Raw genomic sequence first — 21,534 nt, 5'->3', positions numbered from 1 at the left:
CATGTTCAGCGTTTCACCTTGCGGTGCGTGTCACAAGAAGACAATTAAGGATCTTGGCGAAAGCAAAAGAAACGCATCGTAGTCTGATGTGGCGCCATTTTTTTCTTCGAGTTTTGATATGCAACCTGCTAGTTTTCGCACGCTTGGAAAATAAAATAAAGCACGAAGCTCTCGCGAGTCACGCGAACGTCTCCCAAGTCTATTTTGGGTGCACCTATTGTTTGCCACGGGCACTAAATGCACGAAAGGAGTCTCTCGCGTTTATCTGTAGCGGGGAGGGGAACGCCGAGAAAGCTAGCAGACGACGCCGTTGCCAAGTGCGCTCGTCTGCTAGCCGCTCCGGGCCTGTTTTTGCGTGTGCGGTTGATTGTCCTCTCGGAGCTATCGAGTGACAGCTACGGCGTGTCGTATCTAATCATGGCCAAAGGCCCTCGGCTGAGGTAGAGTATCACCGCCTCTGACTGTCGCAGTAGATGCAGTGGCTCCGACGAGCGAGGTTTCGAGAAAAAATGGTCGCCGGCCGCGTCACCAAGGTGGACGTTCACGATGTGCGCTTTCCGACGTCGCTTGGCTGTCACGGTTCTGACGCGATGGTGAGTGCCACATTACGCTATTGTGAGGTCGTGTTTCGTCTTACAGCTTCTGTCTGTTTTTTCTGGTGTCAGAACGATGTGGGGGGGGGGGGTCAAGGTACTTGCGGCCTGATCTGCGCTGGCGATCTGTTGCTGCACCTAGCGACAAAATGTCAATTGGCTGCATATGTATCGAACATTTATTCCCAGTATGTGCAACCTTATTTCTTCGTCTTAGACTGAGGTGTCAGCTCAGACGTCATTTATAAAACCAGGTTTCAAATATGGACCCAATATTCCTGTTGCCGCACTTTCTTGTGTATCTGTGATCCGAACAAAAGCCGCATTCTTTACGTTTAACACTCTCTTGTTCTTCGGACGCACAAAGCACACGGATCCTGACTATTCCTGCGCCTACGTCGTGATTAGCACCGATACTGATTTCCAAGGCCATGGCTTGACTTTCACTATTGGACGGGGTACCGAAATAGGTAAGCATTATACATCGCATTTGTCTGTTTATATAGAGTTCGTATTACTATACTAACTATATGTGATGCTGCAGCGAAAATAACGAGAATGCCCGCGAATGTCACATATTACAAGCAACTTTTACAGTCGAGGTGGGGCGCGTTATTTAAGGTAAAGAAAACTAGCGCTGCTGTTTATTCTATATTATTGGGAAAAGAAAAATTAAAATCGCTTAATTGTGGTAGATGGCCCTATTTTATCTCTTCGGGTAAAAGCACGAATGTGACAAAGCGGACATTTATAACATTGAAACAGAGAACATTTATAGACCATAGTAACGGCTTGTGTCTTTGCGTGCGGCGAAAGGGATTTGGGAGAGATTTTAAATGGAACCTACATTTTTGTAACAAAGGTAATTCGCAGACGGGTATCTATGGTGTCCCAGCAAGCATACACCAAGGTTTAAAAAAAACGTGCAAAGCCTTGTATATACGCTTGAATCTATATAGTTGTATGTTGTGAGCAACGACCTGAGGAAGCGTCTCGTATTTGTGCTCTTCCAAATTAATAGGTTCATAGCGATCGACCAACTTTATTTATTTATTATAGTTACAGCAGATATTCAAACATATAGGTGTTACAGAACCGTCGAAAATACTGTTTGCTGCGTGTTATCTTCTGCGTTGCTTCTTTCTTTCTTTCTTTTTTTTTTTTTTGCGCGTAAACGAAACCCCGCCAAATATGAAAACATATCGTGCACGTGACTACACGTAGGCGCGCGCGTAGTCACGTGTTATTCAAATACGACAGACTAGTATAGTCTGTCGTGTATAGTCTGTCGTGTCGTGTATAGTCTGCATAGTCAGAAATAGTATTCTAAAGGAGTGAAACACTGAACTTGTCAAGTTTCGAGAATCTCACAGTTGCGCAACGGTCCAAATAGCGAGAAATCGATGACGTCACACTGACGTACGTCTGGCATTAAGGTTTCGGCGCGAAATTTAAAACAAATGTGTATACTGAAATTTGGTTCTTTATTTTCTACAGCGGGCATCTATTAATTCGACTTCTCGCTTAATTCGAGAACAGTGGAAATTTCCGGCCAGAAATCATACATTGGCTATGGAAGGAAAAAAATCCTTTCATTCGAATTCGAGAGCGTCGTCATGCTCGCAGCGGTTATTATTTTATTTATTTATTTATTTAATAATACTGCAGGCCAATACTTTGGCCCAAGCAGGAGGGGCATATCACAAACAAGAAAAGACAGAAAAGCGTATACAATGCAACATGAAATGAACATAATGCACTAAAGAAGCACAAATGATAACGTCAACATCGCTAACTTAATTGCACAAAAATGATTTTGCAATGCAGCCATGAAATCTTTAGACTGAAATACACTAACGGGAAGTAAATTCCAATCGTTCACCGTTCGAGGGAAAAAACTGTACTTGTAAGCGTTTGTTTTCGCGAAGATTACTAAAAGCTTGGAAACACAAGAAAATTCAGCAGACGGCTTGGAGCTGTTCGAATTAAATTTATTTTTTTATCTTTTGGTGAATTTGTTCACGCTGGTTTCGTGGAGTGCCACGCCGAGGCTAAACTTGACTGGATTTCCCTAGACTTAGCGAGCCAACAAACATTGACACCAAGGACAACATAGGGGAAATTACTTGTGCTTTATAAATGAAGTAAAGAAATGACAAATTCTTGGAAATGAAAGTGGATGAAAAAACAACTTGCCACAGTTGGGGAACGATGCGAATGTTGTGGGATCGTTCCCCACCTGCGGCAAATCGTTCTTTCATCCACTTTCAGCCAACAAACACTGACACCAAGGACAACATAGGGGAAATTACTTGTGCTTAATAAATGAAATAAAGACAAGACAAATTAATGCATTAATGCAAATGCAATTGGATGAAAAAAAATTAACTTGCCGCAGGTGGGGAACGATGCGAAGGTTGTGGGATCGCTCCCCACCTGTGGCAAGTTGTTTTTTCATCCACTTACATTTCCATTAATTTGTCATTTTCTTATTTCATTTATTTCAGGAAGTGGCTTTGGCACATTAAACCCCATAATTTTTATTTCATTAATTAAGCACAAGTAATTTCCCTTATGTTGTCCTTGGTGTCAGTGTTTGTTGGCTTCTTATGACATGATTAATTAAAATCGGGTTGACGTCGTTATTCAATTCGACTTTTCGCATAATTCGACCAAATCACGTGATCCCGGAAGGGTCGAATTGGCGGGAGTCGACTGTAATCGACGTGTTACCGCGAAATTAATGAAAGTAAAGTTTTCAGTTAATACGTCGGTGCAAAGCTCATCTAGAGTGTCCGTTTAGCGACTCACTTAATCATGAATTTATGAAAATCACTTGAATACATTTGAGTCGTTAATTCACTCGATCCAGCAAAGAAATAAAAAGAGAGACAGAGAGATGGCCACGACATGCGGCCTTATTTTTACGTGTTACTATAACGCCATTGTTCACGCATTAATACGATGTCCCTATTAACTATAGCGTTCCCTAATTGTCCTTTTATATTTAATGTGTTTGTTATGCGGTCTTATGCCCAGCTTTTCTCGTTTCTTGTTCATATTTTTCGCGTGTTGTTTAATACTTACATTCTTCCGTTATTTCTTTTATTTTTTTATTATTATTATTTTTATTTTTTTGCTGCACGGGTGCGCCAGCACTCCGACCTTAAGATTTTCCTGGACAAGTTTAACAAATCGTTGATTATAAGTTTATCATTATTATGATAGCAGAGTTTACCAATTAAAAGGGCGCTGTTCCGTGTAGCCTGTTTTCATTATTATTATTTTTTCGTTATTCGCATACGTATACGGAATCTCGACGTTCTGCCCCGTCATGCAGTGGTCGCCGCAGTCCGGGCTCTGGCTCCACTCGTGGAAGACGTTTCGCTGGAGTCCATATACATGAACTTCGGACAGTTCTGGCGCAAACTCACCAGCGACAGCCAGCTGCGATGGGTGAGGCGCTGCCTTGCATATGACAAATGTGCCTCCATACATAATCGTGACCTCATCGTAACCACATGTAACTTTGCTTCATAATCACGTTCGCAACTGCACTGCGCTACAAAACTTGTATGCGTACAATTCGCCGTCCTGAACAATGTGGTATGCACAAGAGGGGAGGGGTATTCTGTAAGTGCCCACCCAGTGGGCGAGTCCATTTCACCTGCTGCTGAAGTGCTGATTGGCTGGCCGTGACTGTCTCCTTCGGACGCGTACCCAGCCCGGCCAAACAGATCTTCGGCAGCGGACGAAATGGACATGTCCACTAGGTGGACACTTACAGAATACTCCCCCTGAAATGGTAAAACGGGCTACACATTTTGAATTTCCCGCCGTCGAGTTCCCTTAGTACAAAGCGACGTCATCTTGGCGTCGTGGCACGTGCTGCGGAAGTAGTGACTCTAGTTAGACGTACGCCGTTGACCATAGAGTTTCCTACAAAATTACGTAGGAAACTCTATGCCGTTGACCACAGGGTTTCCTACAATAAGTACTAGAGGGACGTATGTTAACCCCCTCCCCCTCACTCCGTGTCCATTCGCAGAATCACTTGACACGCGTTCTTCCCTTCCAGATCGGGCCAGAGAAGGGTGTCATTCATCTAGCCACAGCAGGAGTCATCAACGCCCTGTGGGACTTGTGGGGGAAAATTGAGGGCAAGCCGGTGTGGAAGCTACTCGCGGACATGGTAACACGCAACAACGTGCTTGCACCTTATAGCTTGGGCGGCTGCGAGCTCGTTTTACTAAACGCCGAAGCGTTTGATGGTGCATAAATGTAAAAAGCCACAGCTGCATATAATGTGTCCCTCTATATTTGCGCATATTTGAAGTGCGGCATTTGCGCATGTCAAACGCGTTTACCGTTAATAAAATGCCGTCATCGCGTTTCTAGCAACGTCTACAGTTCTCAACAAATGTTCCCAGGCAGCGGCGGGCAGGACCAGAGTTACTGTGCTGGGCCGCTGCAGATACATGAAGAAGTTTCTTTTTCCTGTTTTATTTTTATGCCGTAATTATAAGGCAGCCCTCCCCTTAGCCTGGTGTAAAATCTCTAACGTGATTGTGAATTCTCATATCCTATATATGGTCGAAGCATCTATGTAAAAGTATATATATATATATATATATATATATATATATATATATATATATATATATATATATATATATATATATATATATATGGCGGGAACTTGCGTGCGGTGCCGTGCGCCGAGGAAGGAAGGGAAAAAAATAAATAAAAACAATCTTCATTGCGACGCAGTGACAGTCGCCGTACGCGACGCTACATGTATATATAAATGAAATTTCTGTTAGAAGCCGGCTTATCGGGAACCACGGACGTCAAAAAACGGGTTGTGTTTTAATTTTCTTGCTAATCAGTGTGGAATGCAATTAATATATCCATGTAGCACAGCTACGTTTCTCGCTGTTTCTTTTTTTTTTCTTTCCCGCTGAGAAACCGAAACTGGGCGCTTGAGGAGCGCGAGCAACCACGTGCACGTCAAACGTCAGCAAGGTGACGTCCAATGACGTCTCCCGGTCTGCGCTACGCAAGCCGAATCATATTTCGACGCACGCGTTGACGTCAGTGACTCCGTTGACGTAAACAATCAGACAGAAGGCGCATGACAAGGCGGGAAAGCATCACGTGTGCAGCGCTTTCGGCGCTGCTTGAGCGCTCCGTCTGGCTATCGGCTCGAGCGAGAAAAAGAATGGTGAATGTTTGTCGAATATCAAACCACGGATGACGTTTTTTTTTAATCACGTAAATTGCTCTACTCTCGTGCAACGTTCCACTGTCCATTGCAACATGCACGGCTTTAAATCATGCAGGTAACTTAGAAGCTAATTAAATAATTTTTGTTAATTAGCGAACATACTGCAACGGCCATGCTTTCCCACCTAATGTTTCCCACCTAATTTTTTTAGTTAACAATGAAGATTTTTTTTTTTTTGCAACTCAAATAGACCGAAATCTGGCGGCGTGCGAGGCTGGCAGTAACCCGTCTAATGAATTTCAAAACACCCGCCAAATGTCAGTCAATTGCCCTGGCAATGCCCAACCGGCCGCGTTGCCGTACGGGCGGCCACGCACACACACGTATTACCTTTGCCGCCTTGCCACTGCATCTTACAAAGTATTTCGGTTGGCCAGGAACAAAATCAAAACAGATGGTTTCGGTATACCAGGTGTACGCGTCATGAAGTCACAACGTTGGGCCGCATATTATAACGAATAGCAGCTGTCCGGTCTTAAACGTGCTCTTGGGACAAAGGAATGACAGCACAGTAGTGCAAACAATCCAAAGAGCATTTATTGAGTCTTTTAGCCGAATTGCGACAAATTCAATTCGCCGATGGGCGCTGACGAATCGAAGAAGCCCGACTCACGGCCGCGACGGTATATCGAGTGATATATGTTCGCCCCCCATGCTGGACACCAATCGTTCGTGTGAACGGTCACGCGAACGGTGGTGCATTTGTACGATCGCGTTCGGCCATCCCGGTGCCGCCCCGCTTCGAAGCCTTCGCGAGACGGTTCCTCGAAGCGCGCCAGCGAACGCTCCAGACGTCTGCGCACACCGCCGAAACCAAACAAAAGTAGAGGCTACTTAATTTTGCCACGATTTTGCGTTACTTTCTCGCCCGAAGTAACGCCGCCGTTAGGTGGCATTAGCGGCGCAACAGTCGCGCCCTCTTTAGTGCTATTCTTCAACTACATCGACAGCCGGCGGCGTAAGGCTACGCGGGGAAGCCGGACTACGTGAGACACGATATAGCAACAGGGGACGTGTGACAGTCGAGCGTCCCCGCAACAGCAAACGAGCCGGATTGAATGCCAGAACGCCACTGAAAGCGTCATTATGTGTACAGCTGCTGAGAAACGAAACCGAAACGGTTCATAGGAGAGCAAATTATAACAAATTATTTAGAACATTCTGAGGCTTGTCGGTATTTTTTTTTTCATAGGGTTTCGAGGTCCTTCATGTGAAGCGAAAAATGAAATTCCGCAAACGTTGCTTCAATGCTCCTTCAATGGAAGTTTATGTACTGAAGTACAAAGATATTAATTGCAACACGGCCACAACATGCTCGTTACAATGTAGTTTGTGTTAATTTGCATTTATTAGCAGCCCAGAAGTATTTAACCAGCAACAACCAACCAGCACTGTTCATAGCTATATTCACCAATTGCTCGCTTTGCTTTGATGCCTAGTGAGCCATATAATATTCTGTACAGTGACTTTGACAGAATAAAATGAATTTAAGTCTCTTGTGGGAAACTTTACAAATGGCAACGGCATGTAACCTGCTTCCTGCCATGATCTAATTCAGCCCAGTCCACAACCATTTGATTGTCTGCATGGCTGTTTTCAGCACGATGTCTGCCAATGTATTGTCTCGGCTGTGTTGGCTACTATCGCATTTCCCAATATGAAAGAAATAATTCAATTTAGGCCAGTTTTCTCAGTGTGTTGGTCGATGTAGAATGTTCTTACCTGCCTTTCAGAGTCCACAGGAAATAGTGTCCCTCATTGATTTCCGTTACATGTAAGTTAGAAGCGAACTACTATAGTTAGGGACATGCAAATGCACGCTCGTGATAGGCTGGCTTATGAAAGGATATGTTTTTTTTCCACTTCCTGTTCAGTTCTGACCTGCTGACCAAAGAAGAGGCCATCGGTAATAATTCAGCCAATCTTACATATATGTCTTTATTTTGTAAAATTTTTATAGCTGCTGCTCATAATGCTTTATATAACTATAGGTCTACTTGAAGAAAAGCAACAAGGCAAGGTTAAAAGAGGTAAGCATCATTAACGAAATACTGACATCGCTTTCTTTCACTTTTAAGTTACTGCCACTACAATTAACTATTTTTCTTGAAACAACCCTTTAGTAGTAAATATAATAAATTGAAGTTAGCAGAATGGCACACACCTACACCTTATTTCGGTAGCTACACAGCAGCGATATACACGCAGTGCTATGTATATAGTAAAATCTTTTAAATGTACATGATATAACAAACTAATCCTTAGGCATAAAAAAGTCTGTTAAAGAGCAGCTGAACTGGGTAGCTGATCTTTGTGTAGCAGCTATTTCATTACTTTGTTGTTCATTTATTCAGTAACACTGCCATTCTTTTTTACATGAGACAAACGATTGCACATAAAAAATTATTTAGTGTGACATAAGGAATGTTACTCAGCCACATAGTGTTCTATTTCGTTATCAGTCATTTAATTCATCTAGTTGCATAAAAAAAAAGAAAGCGTAAGAGTTAAACAGTTTTTGGTGCAAGAAAATAGAGTGTACCAAAGAAGAAAGATTGCTGGCGCTGAATGCTCGGCGGTGTTGCACTGCGGCGACCGATGCAACATGAGCACTGCTTTATTACACATACTTAGCTGGAACAAGCAAATATGCAATAACAACAAAAGGATGTGTGCTTTCTGAACTACATGCACAGTGCAGTGAACAAAAGTCTGCATCAAGGTTTCACGTGGCATATTTCTCAGCAGCATTAAGAGGCCACATTGAAAGCGCGTTGCAGTTTGATATGCAAAGACCAATAGACCTGTTAATTAATTAAGCAGCAATGTCTAATTCCAGAAACACCAACTACCGGAACTTATTTGAAGTTAGCATCCAGTTTCATCTGTTCTTACTGTCTCGCCTGCTCTTGGGGCTGGAAGTAACATTATGCCCAAACGAACTGCTCGACCACATACCATTACATAGAGCCAACTGAAGCGCAAACATAGTGTAAAGACTCGACAAAAAAGCAAATGTTGGAAATATAAACTTTTGGGGTAACATATTTGGAGCCTCTAAACCCTCGACAGTGAGCTTAAAAGCTGGCACAACTCTTTTTCTTTTTTCCGAACATCAGAGAAAGAAATGCTGGCAAGTGGCTTTCCTGCCTACACAACTGCCTGTGGGTGGCTTGGCTACACAGATGAAAAGATTAAACAGGTGAGCATGGATTGACTGATTCGTGGTGTTGTAATTTTCCAAAACAACACCGAGTTTATGAGAGATGCTGAAGTAGGGAGCTGTGTATTAATTCTGATCGCCTGGGGTCCTTTAGCGTGTGCCTAAATCTAAGTACACAAGTGTTTTTTGTTTTTTCGCTCCCATCGAAACGCGGCTGCCGTGACTGGGAGTTGAACCCGTGACCTTGTGCTTGGCAGCACGCCACACCCACTAAGCCAGTCTGGTGGGTACAGTGGGAGGTAGTTGAAGGTTCATTCAATTGCACATTACAGTCGAGCCTCACTGCATTTGCATACGACATGCAAATACCTAATTTGTGATAAGTGCGCATTCATTACACCTAACATCAGTGAAAAAAATGTTTAGATTTATTTCGCTATATCCTACATTTTGTTATATCAGCGTTTGTTATGTGGAGAATTGACTGTACCAATTAAGGGACTTACAAATATAAAGAGAGAGAGACAGTGAGGACAGGCAGGGAGGTTCATCAGAGGCGAGTGTCCGGTTTGCTACTCTCCACTGGAGTGGGAGATACAGGGGTTGGAAAGAGGGCTACAGATATAAATATCACACTAGTAGTTTACAGCTACAGGACTTTCTATTGTACAGCTCTCTTAGGTGATAACAGAAGAGGTGCCACACCTATGAAAAACTTGCATATACATGTACCATATAAGATGTCTGAATGCTGTTTAATTCCATTGTCTTCAGCTATGCACTTTGGCAAATGAATATGTAGCCAGCATTTCCAAGGTTCCGTTGGTAACTTCCACATTCAGAATTTTTCTGACCTAATGTAACTTGCTTTTGCTATTGCTATATGGATTGAAATTATGTGCTAAGCAACAATACATACTTACTTTCCAGTTGTGTCAAGACGCCCTTAAGGAGGGATTCACGAGGCAAGTGTTTCAGCTATGCCCTTTTCTCCTAACATACAAGACCTGCAACAAACTCGAGCATAAAGACTGACTGTCTAAGATGTCTTCCTAAACAAATACATGATTGCTTAGCAGCGACAGTCAAAGCAACGTACAATGGCACGTTTAAGAAAAGGTCTTCCTTAGTTTTAACAGCTCCTCATGCATCCACAGTGGCAGGTAATAGAACAGGCACCCTTTGTTCTGCTGTCTTTCACAACTGCTGAGCTGCCACGAAAGAGAAACGCGATTATTACACAAGTGGTACTCAATGTACAAATTGAACCTCAAAATATTTAATTTAAGAAGAAGCTGCCAGCTACATCGTTGAACAGAGCATTTCTGTGATATGAGAGAATATATGGCCTGCAAGAAAGTACTCATTGTTTCATAAATAAAGAAAGGTGTAAAATGGCATTTTGATAAAGGTACATTCAAGAGCACATGGCATTTGTACAGTTCATGTGTTAAAAAAAAAAGAAAATGGCACTAAGGTAGTAACAAAATTATTCTTTTACAGCTTCAAGGTGAAAGTTGGCCGAAACCTTGCTGATGACAAGAGGCGGCTGCAAGTTGTCCGCTCAACAATCGGTGACAAATGCAAGCTGGTGAGATCAATTGTTCAAGGCTGGGAAGGGGGGTTGGGGATTCTCTAAATGTCCACTTAGTGGACTTCATTTCGGCCACCGCTGATTGGCTGTAGCTGTATGAGCGAGGAGGAGGCAGGCCTGCCTCATTCTCACTCGTACTTCAGCCCAGCCAATCAGTACTTCAGCAGCAGTCGAAATGCACAGGCCACTAATTGGACACTTGCAGAATAAGCCCCCTGGAGGCACTATGCAATTTGTGTGGGGCGAGACAATGACGTTACGAAACGATGAATGCCAAATGTAAGTGACCCACCAAGTCGGGACGTCCAGAGAATTTCCAAATATATTTGCAACTGTTGCCAAGTTAACATAGCGACTCTGGTCTGAAGCAATAGTTGAGCCTCGTTATAGTGAAATCACGTTCGACATGAGAATACCTTTATTACAGCTGCTATCGGTTAAAATAACTGGTTCATTACGTCCTGATATTTGTGATAAACAGTGTGGATTTGCTTAATTATATCTCATAATTCATTTTATCGAGGCTCGAGTTCGAAAAGGCACAAAATTGAAGTAGTTGGTTGTGATCTTTAACGACTGGCCATGTTGAGCATATATTTGGAAAAACAACAGTGAGAGGAAAAATCAGTGTGCTTGTCACCTGTTGATACGACAGTCTGCAATAAAAGGCGTGAAAATTCCACCTGTTGTCTCATGTCTTCCCCGTCACTGTGCTTGTCCGAATTTGAGTTCTATATCCCTATCATTACAAGATCAGAGCATCAGAAGCACTAGCATTATATGTGCTATGGGAGTGTGTTGATAAACTAATTATCTTCAGCTGCACCATCTGTCATGATGAACTATACCACACTGAGATAGCTTGCTTAGCAGCAACTGATAAGTAAAAGAACTTGCTAAAAATAAGAACTGCATACTCTGTGTCTGGGTGCAGGTTAGCACGTGAGTGAGTAACGTAATTGAACTTTTGGTAAACAATTTGAACAGCCCTTTTCCCGATAACCTGTATTGAGCACAGCTAGCTATTTTCTTTTATTACCACTTTTTGTTAAACAGATGGTAGATGCCAACCAGTACTGGGATGTCAAGGAAGCCATCTACTGGATGAAGGAACTATCCGGCTTTGGAATTCACTGGATTGAGGAGCCGACGTCGCCAGACGACATCCTTGGTCACGCCACAATCTCAAAGGTTCGCTGCACGAGATGCCTAGAACATAAAATGAAATTAAATATTTCAGGATGTCTTGCACTTTTCTTTTTGTCCCTTCAGCACCTATGTTTTACCTGAAATCGGCGCTGAAATGTGAGCTTACATGAGAAAAACAAAAAGCTGATTCACTTAAGCGACACCTGTGCATGAGACAGTGAGCTATGATTAAGACTAATGGTACATTTGGCTGGTTGCTTCCAAGCACTCTAGAGTGTTCCAGTGGCATGCTTTACATTCCCCTGGTCGAAATCATGCACTCCTCGGCTGCTTCTTCCAGAGCGCCATGGTCCAGCTCAAAGTGCTCGGAGCGTTTGACCTCGGAGTGTGACCGAGATGTGGCAGAAATCTGGTCACATGGCCGCTGCAAATTCTGTTGTTGTCGCCGCGTCTTCAGTGCAGCAAGTGCGTGCCACTGGTCTGTTGTGTTTGCTTACAATGCTGTTTTCGCTTCAGGCCTCCAATTGCTTTGCTGAGTGCCTGTATGTTTGCCTTGGGCATGCTTTCGCTGGCTCTGACCCAGAGCAGGTTCCGCATCGGATCACAGCAAGAAAAAGCTGAATGCACTAAATGTTTCCCCACGTGCTTTTGAGCATGAGAAATTATGTCAGAACCTGTTTCTGTACGCTTTTCTGTCGCTCTTGTAAACAACACAATGCGTATTTTATGCTGCAGGCTCTAGCCCCGCTGGGCATTGGAGTCGCCACGGGTGAGCAGTGCCAGAACCGGGTGATGTTCAAGCAGTTCCTGCAGTCAGGGGCCATGCAGTTCTGCCAAATAGACAGCTGCCGACTGGGCGGTGTCAACGAGATCCTCGCTGTCATCTTGATGGCAGCTAAATGCAAAGGTGAGACCCGCTTACTGACGTGCAGAATGCGAATGCATGCAGACCTTCTAACCTCAAAAAGTACAAACACTAAGGCCAGTTGTTAGTGTGCCTACGTGGTTGTCTTGCGTCTCCTTCCTTCGTCCGTTGTTTTATTTGGCGCCTTCATTGTAATTAAGGCCAGAAGCTTAAAAGTTGGTGTAATATACTAGGAATTTGATTCACTGCTAGTGTCGCTGCCTTTCTTTGTGCAAAAATTGAGCCACTTGATGACAAGCAGGGTGTCGAATGGAACTCGAACCGAAAACTGTACCTAAACGGGAATTTCAACCTGAACTGAACCGATATTCTTACAACGTGCCTGAACCCGAACCGAACTTGAACTGAAAAAAATATTGGCTATTACCAGTTTGGCATGAAACAACTCATGCTCAATAGATTCTTTGAAATATTTACTCCTTCAGTTGGCACAACCCACTAGGAGATGGTTATGACTCATGAGTTGCGTTGTGCTCGAGGATGCGGGTAGACCTAGGTAGAGACACTTGGAACTTCTGAACTCAACCACGCCAGTTCTGTATCATGGCCAAAACTTTGTTTCAGGGGCTCCACAGAATCACCGTTTCTGCCGAAGCTCCAAATTTGGCCGTTATAGGTTCACTTGCTACTACGTTATACAACGTGACTACATTGCCTCTTTTTGTAGTACTAGTGCTTTTTTCAATACTTTTATTGTCATCATGCACCAGATGTGGTTATATTGTATCACATCTGGTGTATGTGTATGAAATAATGCAAACGAGCCTTTTTGTTGCTGAACAGACTCCATGAAACTTTTCATTTAACTTTTTAAATAGTTTTTTTGTGAATATTCGTATTTGATTCACTTACAAAGTTTCAGTATTTCGAACCCTCTATCAATTTCTACTGTAGCCATGAGCCAGAGAGCCCCATTCCTTCCACCTCCTGACAAAACTAGCACTTGTGCCATGTGGACAAGTCATTAGCACTGCATAGTGTGTCACCATCATAGGACAAGATAAAGTTTACTGTGCTAAACCGACTCGCAAACCGGCTCGCAAAATGTTATAACATTTAGTGCCTCTAAACTGGAACTGAAATAGAATGAAATTGGAGCATGTTGAAGTCGAATTCGAACCGAACCGGTATTTTTTTTGGTTTGACACCCTGATGACATGAGCTTTATAAAACATAGGTGTCCGCAATGGCAAGCTTCATTCATAGCTTCATGCTAGTCACATAGATGAGGACTTTGTTTCGTATTATGAATCTTCCTCTGCATTGCGGGTTTTCGTGGAACCCATAATCTAAATCAATGTTCCTGCACTAAGAAAGGATCACATAATTTACTACCTTGTTAATCTAGATAGGAAATATGTTAAACTTACTCTTAAGTTTATGTGTACTGCCTGCATACTGGAGAAGGAGCATAGGCTAAATGCAACATAATGTTACAAAAACTTCTGCTTCTGAAGTTGACTGTCATTATACTGAAGGTGCATTTAACACGAAAATACATTCATTACACACTGATATTATCGAGAAACATAATATTCACCATACCTAATAATTTATGACATTGAGATTCAACTGTATTACAGTCAGTGATCAATGAGCATGAGTAAAAAAAAATATAGACACAGAATATTGCTCCTCCATAGTGTTCCAAGCAACATACAATACCTTAAGTATAGCGAAAGAGCTCTGACAAATATTGTGGTGCATTGCTAATGCTCACGGAACTGTGTAAAAAGAGAAAAAGAAGAAACTCAGACTTGCAATATATAACGCCAACTAAAACATTTGCGGGTAGCAGTAAGAAATCAATGCAAACACGACAGCTTTTGGGTGGCAAACACTAGTACTACTTGAAAACGCGAGTTTGTAATGCCAAGTTCTTACCATTCTTCATGCCAAATGCAGTGCCAGTTTGCCCCCATGCTGGTGGCGTGGGCCTCTGCGAGCTAGTCCAACACCTGTCATTCTGGGACTACATTGCTGTCTCGGGCACCAAGGACAACCGGTGAGCAAGAAACAACACCATAATGATCCGTGCAGCTTTTGCAAGCTCTGGATGGATGGCTTCAAAAATGGACTGTGTCTAGAACAAATCCCAGCTGCACAAATTATGCACCAGTTTCAACTACAGGCATGGTCATGGTAGCCGAGTTGGAGTTGTGACTTCCTAGCAAACTGGCCAGCTAATGCTACAGGAGGCCAACACCCAGACAGGATCTTGGCAAACCCAGATGGTTTTAGATACGACCAAGACAGTTGGACCCAGAGACCCTGACAGTCTCGGATTGTCTTGGAGACCCTGATGGTCTCTGGAAATGTCCAAGTGTCCAACAAAATTGAGCCGAAGCAGTTCTAGTGCTTGAATCTTGATTCTCAATCGTGTTGGCTGGGTGGTGCAGTCTCTGGGCGAGCCTAGAATTACATCCTAAAGAACCTGTTGCAAAATGCAACAATGTTCCAGCTAACACTTACCAGCGCTGCAGAAAATGGAGCACTGATCAGTGTTAACTCGAACATTAATGCATTTTGTCATAGACATTGGGGTTGTATTTCCCTGAGCTGGAGCTGAGCACAAAACTTCTGCTAACTGGGTATTACAGTTAAACCTAACTACAAAACGAAGTTGGTAAAATTGGCAATTTGCTTTGTTATGTTGAAATTTCGCTATACCGAACTTCGACCTTTTATGCAGATAAGTACAGTCGCTGATGGATTCTTCTTACACGGAAGGTGCTGCAAAATTTTCCAAATTACCAAGCAGTTGGAAAAAGCAAATGTAAATGAAAAAAAACAATCATTTTGTTGAGTTTGAGAGTCGGTGAAGAAAGATACAGTTTCATGCCATGTTGACAATATCTTCACAGTGGTGGTACATAATACAAAGCGAAGCCAGCCACACTTTCGTGCCAACTTCACCCCTGTGGCCAACAGTGTTGCCCGCAGTGAGACAATGCTATCATCAAAAGCGCTGGAAGTGGGGAGTGAATGCGTATTCTGCCTCTCGCTTCAATGAGTCTCTGAAACTCAAGATTATGCAACCGAGACATTGCACATGATGCCATGCCATCGCAGCACACCCACTCTTTGCACACATGGCAGATTACATCCAAAAAAGTGCGCAGGCTGCTTATGCGCTCAGCCGCACCAATAGTCATGCGCAGCTACGAATGTGCTAGAAAAAGAGATGCGCGAAAGAACTCAAACGCAATTTGCATAGATGCGCCAGGTTTGCTTATTTCCCTGATGCCAAGGGAATTTGTGTGTTTCAAATATAAAACGTCTTTTTTTTGTCTATGTACACATCTCTCTGTGTCAGTAGTTCTGGGGTGGAACCTGAATGCCTTGTCAAACTTTATGGCTGATCCCGATATCAGTGCACAGCCGAAGGTAATATTTTAGCTTGAAACAGGGAGCTCTTACTCTGCAATTAGCCTAGCATTTACATTAGGAGAGCAATGTCATTAAGCTGTGAGAGGAATCCATGCAGCTTGATGCTCTTTCAGAGGTGAAGGGTAGGTGCACTGCGCTTTTTTGGGTGCAGCTTGTACCGAATTCTTAGGTTGTCACCAACTATAGTGTCTGACACTTGAAGTAATCCAGCTGATGAAACACAGCTTCAAAATATTTAAGTCTTCCAACATTTTCATTAAAACAGGCAACCTGGTATATATACATTGAGGGTCACTGACGTCTCATGTGAATTGCGCCTTTTGGGCCTCAGCTTCAGACATGCAGGTCTTCCACTTAGCACAAGTTTGTGAAAAGAGGTCGAAAGTCTACTTAAAAATGACCGCAGGAATGGTCAACAGCAAAGTCATTGTATTGTATTGATCGCCTGGCTTGCTTCGACGCCTTTCGCATATTATTTTTATTTTGCACTTTTCAGTGAAATTGAATACGTAAGCCACCTGCACGAGCACTTCAAGAGCCCGGTTCTCATTCAAAATGGCTGCTACATGCCACCACAGGTAAGAATTTCCACATTGCAGCTTCCAGCTTCTTAAGAGGAAGCTCTGACTAGAGAAATGATAGCGCTTCGCGACCACTGCACCCAATTTGATTACATTTGTTGCACAAAGCTAAAATCTTGTGACTGTAGCAAGGAGATAGTTTATTTAGGCTGTCAACTTTGAAACAAATGTTACTGAAAATTGCAAAAGAAACCACAAGTACTAAGTTTTCAACTCCGAAATCAGTAATAAGTAAAGACATCGCAATTCTGCAAACAGAATCTAATTTAAGACATCTGAAGCAGGGAAAACTTATGTGTTATACACTGCTCTGAAATATACCACTAACTTGTGAGCAGCAGGCCTTCTAGCTATACCCTTGTAAGCAATGCAACAGTTTCACATAAGTTGTAAAGTTGCATATCGAATTTGTCCACTTCAGATGCAGCTTACAGTACTGTGATATCCATTTTTGGTGTAGAGAGATGGATTTGTGTAACTTTTGCTTTGATTTGCTTTTAAACTTACTGATTTTCGGCGATGAAGTATAAGGCCCTAAATCGAAATTCTGCTTCCTACAGTAGCTGGACTTCAACTTTCTCAAATGCAGCAAATTTTGCTGAAATGGATCCGTGAGAGTTGCGATCCACGAGTTGCTGCTTGATAGCCCTTCTGTGCTTCACGTGCACTTGAATAGGAAATAGGAAAGAGAAAAAAAATTACTTCAGCTGTGTTAGTAAATTACCCTTCCATAATAAAAAAAAATGCCGCTCTTGCCACAAGAAGATGGGTGATAAGCCAGAGAAGACAGGGGAAAAAAAAACCTGAGTGGCGATGCCAATTCCCACACTAGCTAACGGTGACATTATGAATTTTGATGCCGTCTGCTTAGGCAGAGTTAAAATTTTTATTAGTAATAATGAACTACATTGCATTCTACAGGAGCCAAACACTGAACTTAGAAAGCTTCAAGAACCTTTATGGAACCACAATGGCCGAACGTGAAAGGATACTTTGCAATTTGTGATGTCATACTGATGTCTTGGCACTGCGATTCTGGCAACGAATTTCAAAAATGAACCTTTGACCAACATTTCTTCTATTAATAATCAACCTATTCCTGCGAAATCAATGGAGCTAGCTCCTCAAGAATATTTTATCAATGTAAACTGATTCAGTGTTGCTCTTTAGTGTTCCCTTTAAGATTATCATCCTTCCTGAAGCAAGGATGATAATCCTTCGAGAAAAGCCTTGTTCATTCGCTGTTTTACACTTTATCTGACTCACATAACTTCTTTTTCTTTAATTTCAGGCACCGGGCTATGGTTGTGAGATGTGGGAATCGTCCATCGAGCAGTACAGCTATCCAAATGGATCCTACTGGAGAAATTTTCCGAGGGCTCGCTAAAAGCTTGAAAGTTGTCCACAGACATTAAACAACACTCCAGAGGCCTGAACTGAATAAAAGCAAGCTCCATCGAATGATTGAGTGAAAAGAGGGAAAGTAAATTAGTCACTGTGACGTTATAGCCCCAATTAGCGAAGACAGCAGCCAAATGTAAGAATCCATCTGACAGAATCATCAGGAAGGCACTTCATCCCTGGTGACTTCATGATGGTATTATGGGGGTGATGCAAACAGGGGGGGGGGGGGGGGGAGAGGAGAAGCGTAGTACGCTTCCTGTGGGATTGCACAGAATTAAAACACATTACTAGATTAAAGGAACATGCTGCCGGTGAAATTGTTTGCCAAAATCTTTTATTCTTTAAGCTGCAGATGAGTACTGAAAAAATAAATATTTAACAGGCACACAGGTAGGGAGAGCAAGGGTGGTGGTTTAATATACACTAATTTATTTTTATTTATTTCATACTGCAGACCTAAAACAGGTCCAAGCAGGGTGGTTAAACACAACAATATTACAATGCATTATTCAATCAAGTAAGGTGGTAAGACACAACAGTAATACAATGAGTCAAACAATTGAAACAGGCAACAACGAGTTATTCCAGTCTGTTATAGTTCGGGGAAAAAAAGAATACTTGAATACATCCGTCCGTGCAAAATAAGGTGTTAGTGAATTCGGATGATGGTGTCGAGTAGGCCTAGACGTTGTACTGAACAGATACGATGCAGGATTAATTGATAAGTCTCCATTAATAAGCATGGTAAGAAATCGAATTCTTAAGTGTTGCCTTCTCTGCTGAAGGACTTCGATGCCATTATCATGCATTATTCGTGAGGGGGAATCATAGCGAGAGAATTTAGAATATATGAATCGTACGGCTTTTTTTGTACCCTTTCGAGACATTTAATATTTTGTTTAGTAAACGGGTCCCAAACAACACATGCATATTCAAGTTTAGGTCTAATTAATGAATAATAAGCAAGCAGTTTTACATTAGGTGGGGAATTTCTAAGTTTATGTCGCAAAAAGTATAATTTACGCAAGGCTGAAGAACAGATATTATCAATGTGTAAATTCCACGATAAGTTGTTAGTAATTGTGACGCCCAAATACTTATATTTTGTTACTTCCTGCAAGGCCAACGAACCTAACGTGTAACTAAAGGTTAGTGGAGCTTTCTGACGAGTGAAGCGAAGAAAGACCGTCTTTTCAGCGTTAAGTCGCATTCCCCATGTTTTGCACCAATCAGTAATGCCAGCTAGAGAAGCATTTAAATCAGTTTGATCATTGGTTGAAGTGATTTCCCTAAAAAGCACACAGTCGTCAGCAAACAACCTAATTTGCACGCTGGGATGGATTGAAGTAGTAATATCATTTATATAGAGTAAAAAGAGCAGCGGCCCTAGGACACTTCCTTGAGGAACTCCCGAGGTGACCGGAAGACAGCCAGACTGTTGCTGATTAATTTCCACGAACTGGCGGCGATTTGTTAGGTAGTTTGTTATCCATGCGATTAATATTTCAGGGAGCTCAAAATGTCTAAGTTTTAGTATTAATTTGTCATGTGGAACTGTATCAAAGGCTTTGCTAAAATCAAGAAATACGGCGTCAATTTGACCATTATTATCGAGGCATGAGGCGAGTGAATGAATTACGGTGACAAGTTGTGTAACTGTTGAATAGCCTTTTCTAAATCCGTGTTGAAAATTAGACAGTATTGAATGTTTATCTAGAAATTCGTTAATCTGATTGCCAATAATATGTTCAATTAGTTTGCAACATGAGGATGTCAATGATATTGGCCGGTAATTTTCTAACAATGAACAGTCACCCTTCTTGAATACGGGTACAACTCTGGCTACCCTCCAGTCATCCGGTAATTTTCCAGCAAGCAACGAAGCATGGAATATAATAAGAAGGAACCTTGCAATAGTTTCAGCATAACGTTTCAAAAAAATGTTCGGAAGGTTGTCAGGACCGCAAGAAGATTTAGTTTTTAAGTTAACTAGCATCGAAACTAAGCCAGGGTATGAAATAAAATTAGCTTCGGATGGGTGAAACGTTTTGTCTGTAGATGAACTAATGTCAGAGTTAGAAAATACACTATGAAAATAATAATTGAAGTGACTCGCAATTTCCCTGTGATCGGTAATGATTGAACCATCGATGCAGATTTGTGCTACTGGCTTCTTTTTTTCGCTCAAGTAATTCCAGAACTTTTCGGGCTGTTCAACAATAAAGTTTGGTAGTACTATATTGAAATAGTGTTCCTTCGAGGTGCATACTGCACGCGCAAGGTTTTCTTTCATTTCTTTAACTCGATCAGGTTGTAATCGTGTTTTCTTTAACCTTTTTATCTTGCGGGTCATATGGATAATATCACGTGTCATCCACGGTGTTTGTTTGCGGACTAGTTTGTATTTATCAGGCACAAATTTATCAATACAGAACTCACACATGTTCTTAAAACGGTGCCAGAGTGCTGTCACATCACTGTCGTTAAAGTCGGTGAGACATGTTTCCATATGTTCTATTATGGCTGCATCATTTGCGCGTGAGTAGTCCTTGAAGGAACGCTTCACAGGTTTTTGGGGAGCATTGCACCATTATTAATGAACAACGTTAACAGCGCTTAGCTTCCCTTGCATAAGTGCATTATATTTCGTTAGCAATTTACAAGATTTCTCATACGGTAAAATCTAATTAGCTTAAACTCTGATATCTGGAAATATCGGTTTAGTCGAAAATTCGTCCTGGTTCGGTCTCAACTCCACGTGCCAAGCCACACAGTACGTATCTTGTAAAGATGATCTACAAAAAAATACAGCTCCTAGTATATTGACCTTTTACGGGAAATTTAGCGGCTAGTGGCTCCTATGTTGAAAGGCGCAGTGTGGGCTATCTACAGCCAGAGGCTTATATTTTCGTGATTTCACTTATCTAGAAACTCTTCCCTATTTTTACAACATCGAGTTAGCGGGGTTTCACTATAACAGCAAACAACTAAGATGTAAACCACCTACCTGCCAAGTAAGCATTAAGATCTGCCCAAAATGAGGTTTTCTTTGTTTATTTATTTTAGTTTTTTTGTGATCGTATATAGTCGAGTGTAAACCGGCAATTGCTATAATGCAAGACTCTTGCCCAGCACAGTGTTGCCAGAGCAAACTTCACTAGCAAACGTCCACACAAGGATTTTAGAATGGCTCACATCTGAGCTAAAAGGTTTTCTTCTGAAATATTTATGCACACATTTCTGGCTTGCGTCTAAGCTAAAAAATTTGGATCTGAACCCTCTCTTTGCAAAAATTTCTGAATGGCTCACGCCTAAACTAATAGGCTTGTGTCTAAAGCCAAGATTCACTGTGCCAAAGCGTTTCTTTATGGTGTCAAGTTTGCTGAAATGAGTGAAATAAGACTTGGTGGCCTCACAAAGTATCAAGCTAACTCACAGTAAGAAAAGA

The 21,534-nt window shown here is 42.1% G+C and overlaps 1 protein-coding gene across 1 annotated transcript; it reads left to right on the top strand.

The window, feature by feature from the left end:
* Nucleotides 1-265: 265 nt before the first annotated feature.
* Nucleotides 266-18,143, top strand: LOC142557225 (mitochondrial enolase superfamily member 1-like). The gene is made up of 15 exons (XM_075668925.1): nt 266-593; nt 961-1,063; nt 3,934-4,049; nt 4,672-4,785; nt 7,614-7,654; nt 7,755-7,786; nt 7,872-7,910; nt 9,000-9,082; nt 9,974-10,008; nt 10,547-10,634; nt 11,694-11,828; nt 12,522-12,693; nt 14,617-14,716; nt 16,598-16,679; nt 17,974-18,143. Exons 1-15 carry the CDS (start codon nt 474-476, stop codon nt 18,067-18,069), a joined length of 1,356 nt encoding a protein of 451 aa, XP_075525040.1. The 5' UTR covers nt 266-473; the 3' UTR covers nt 18,070-18,143.
* The last annotated feature ends 3,391 nt before the right edge of the window (nt 18,144-21,534 follow it).

The sequence above is a fragment of the Dermacentor variabilis genome, chromosome 9, assembly GCF_050947875.1.
Source record: "Dermacentor variabilis isolate Ectoservices chromosome 9, ASM5094787v1, whole genome shotgun sequence".
In the NCBI taxonomy this organism is placed as follows: domain Eukaryota; kingdom Metazoa; phylum Arthropoda; class Arachnida; order Ixodida; family Ixodidae; genus Dermacentor; species Dermacentor variabilis.
Note: the sequence above shows the minus strand (reverse complement) of the source record. Positions and strands in the feature narration are given on the sequence as shown.

Excerpts from the sequence above, each read along its gene's own strand:
- LOC142557225 (XM_075668925.1), top strand. The coding sequence starts at position 474 with ATGCAGTGGCTCCGACGAGCGAGGTTTCGAGAAAAAATGGTCGCCGGC. Across the intron at positions 4,786-7,613 it reads GGAAGCTACTCGCGGACATG|AGTCCACAGGAAATAGTGTC; the intron begins GTAACACGCAAC and ends CCTGCCTTTCAG. Across the intron at positions 16,680-17,973 it reads GCTGCTACATGCCACCACAG|GCACCGGGCTATGGTTGTGA; the intron begins GTAAGAATTTCC and ends CTTTAATTTCAG.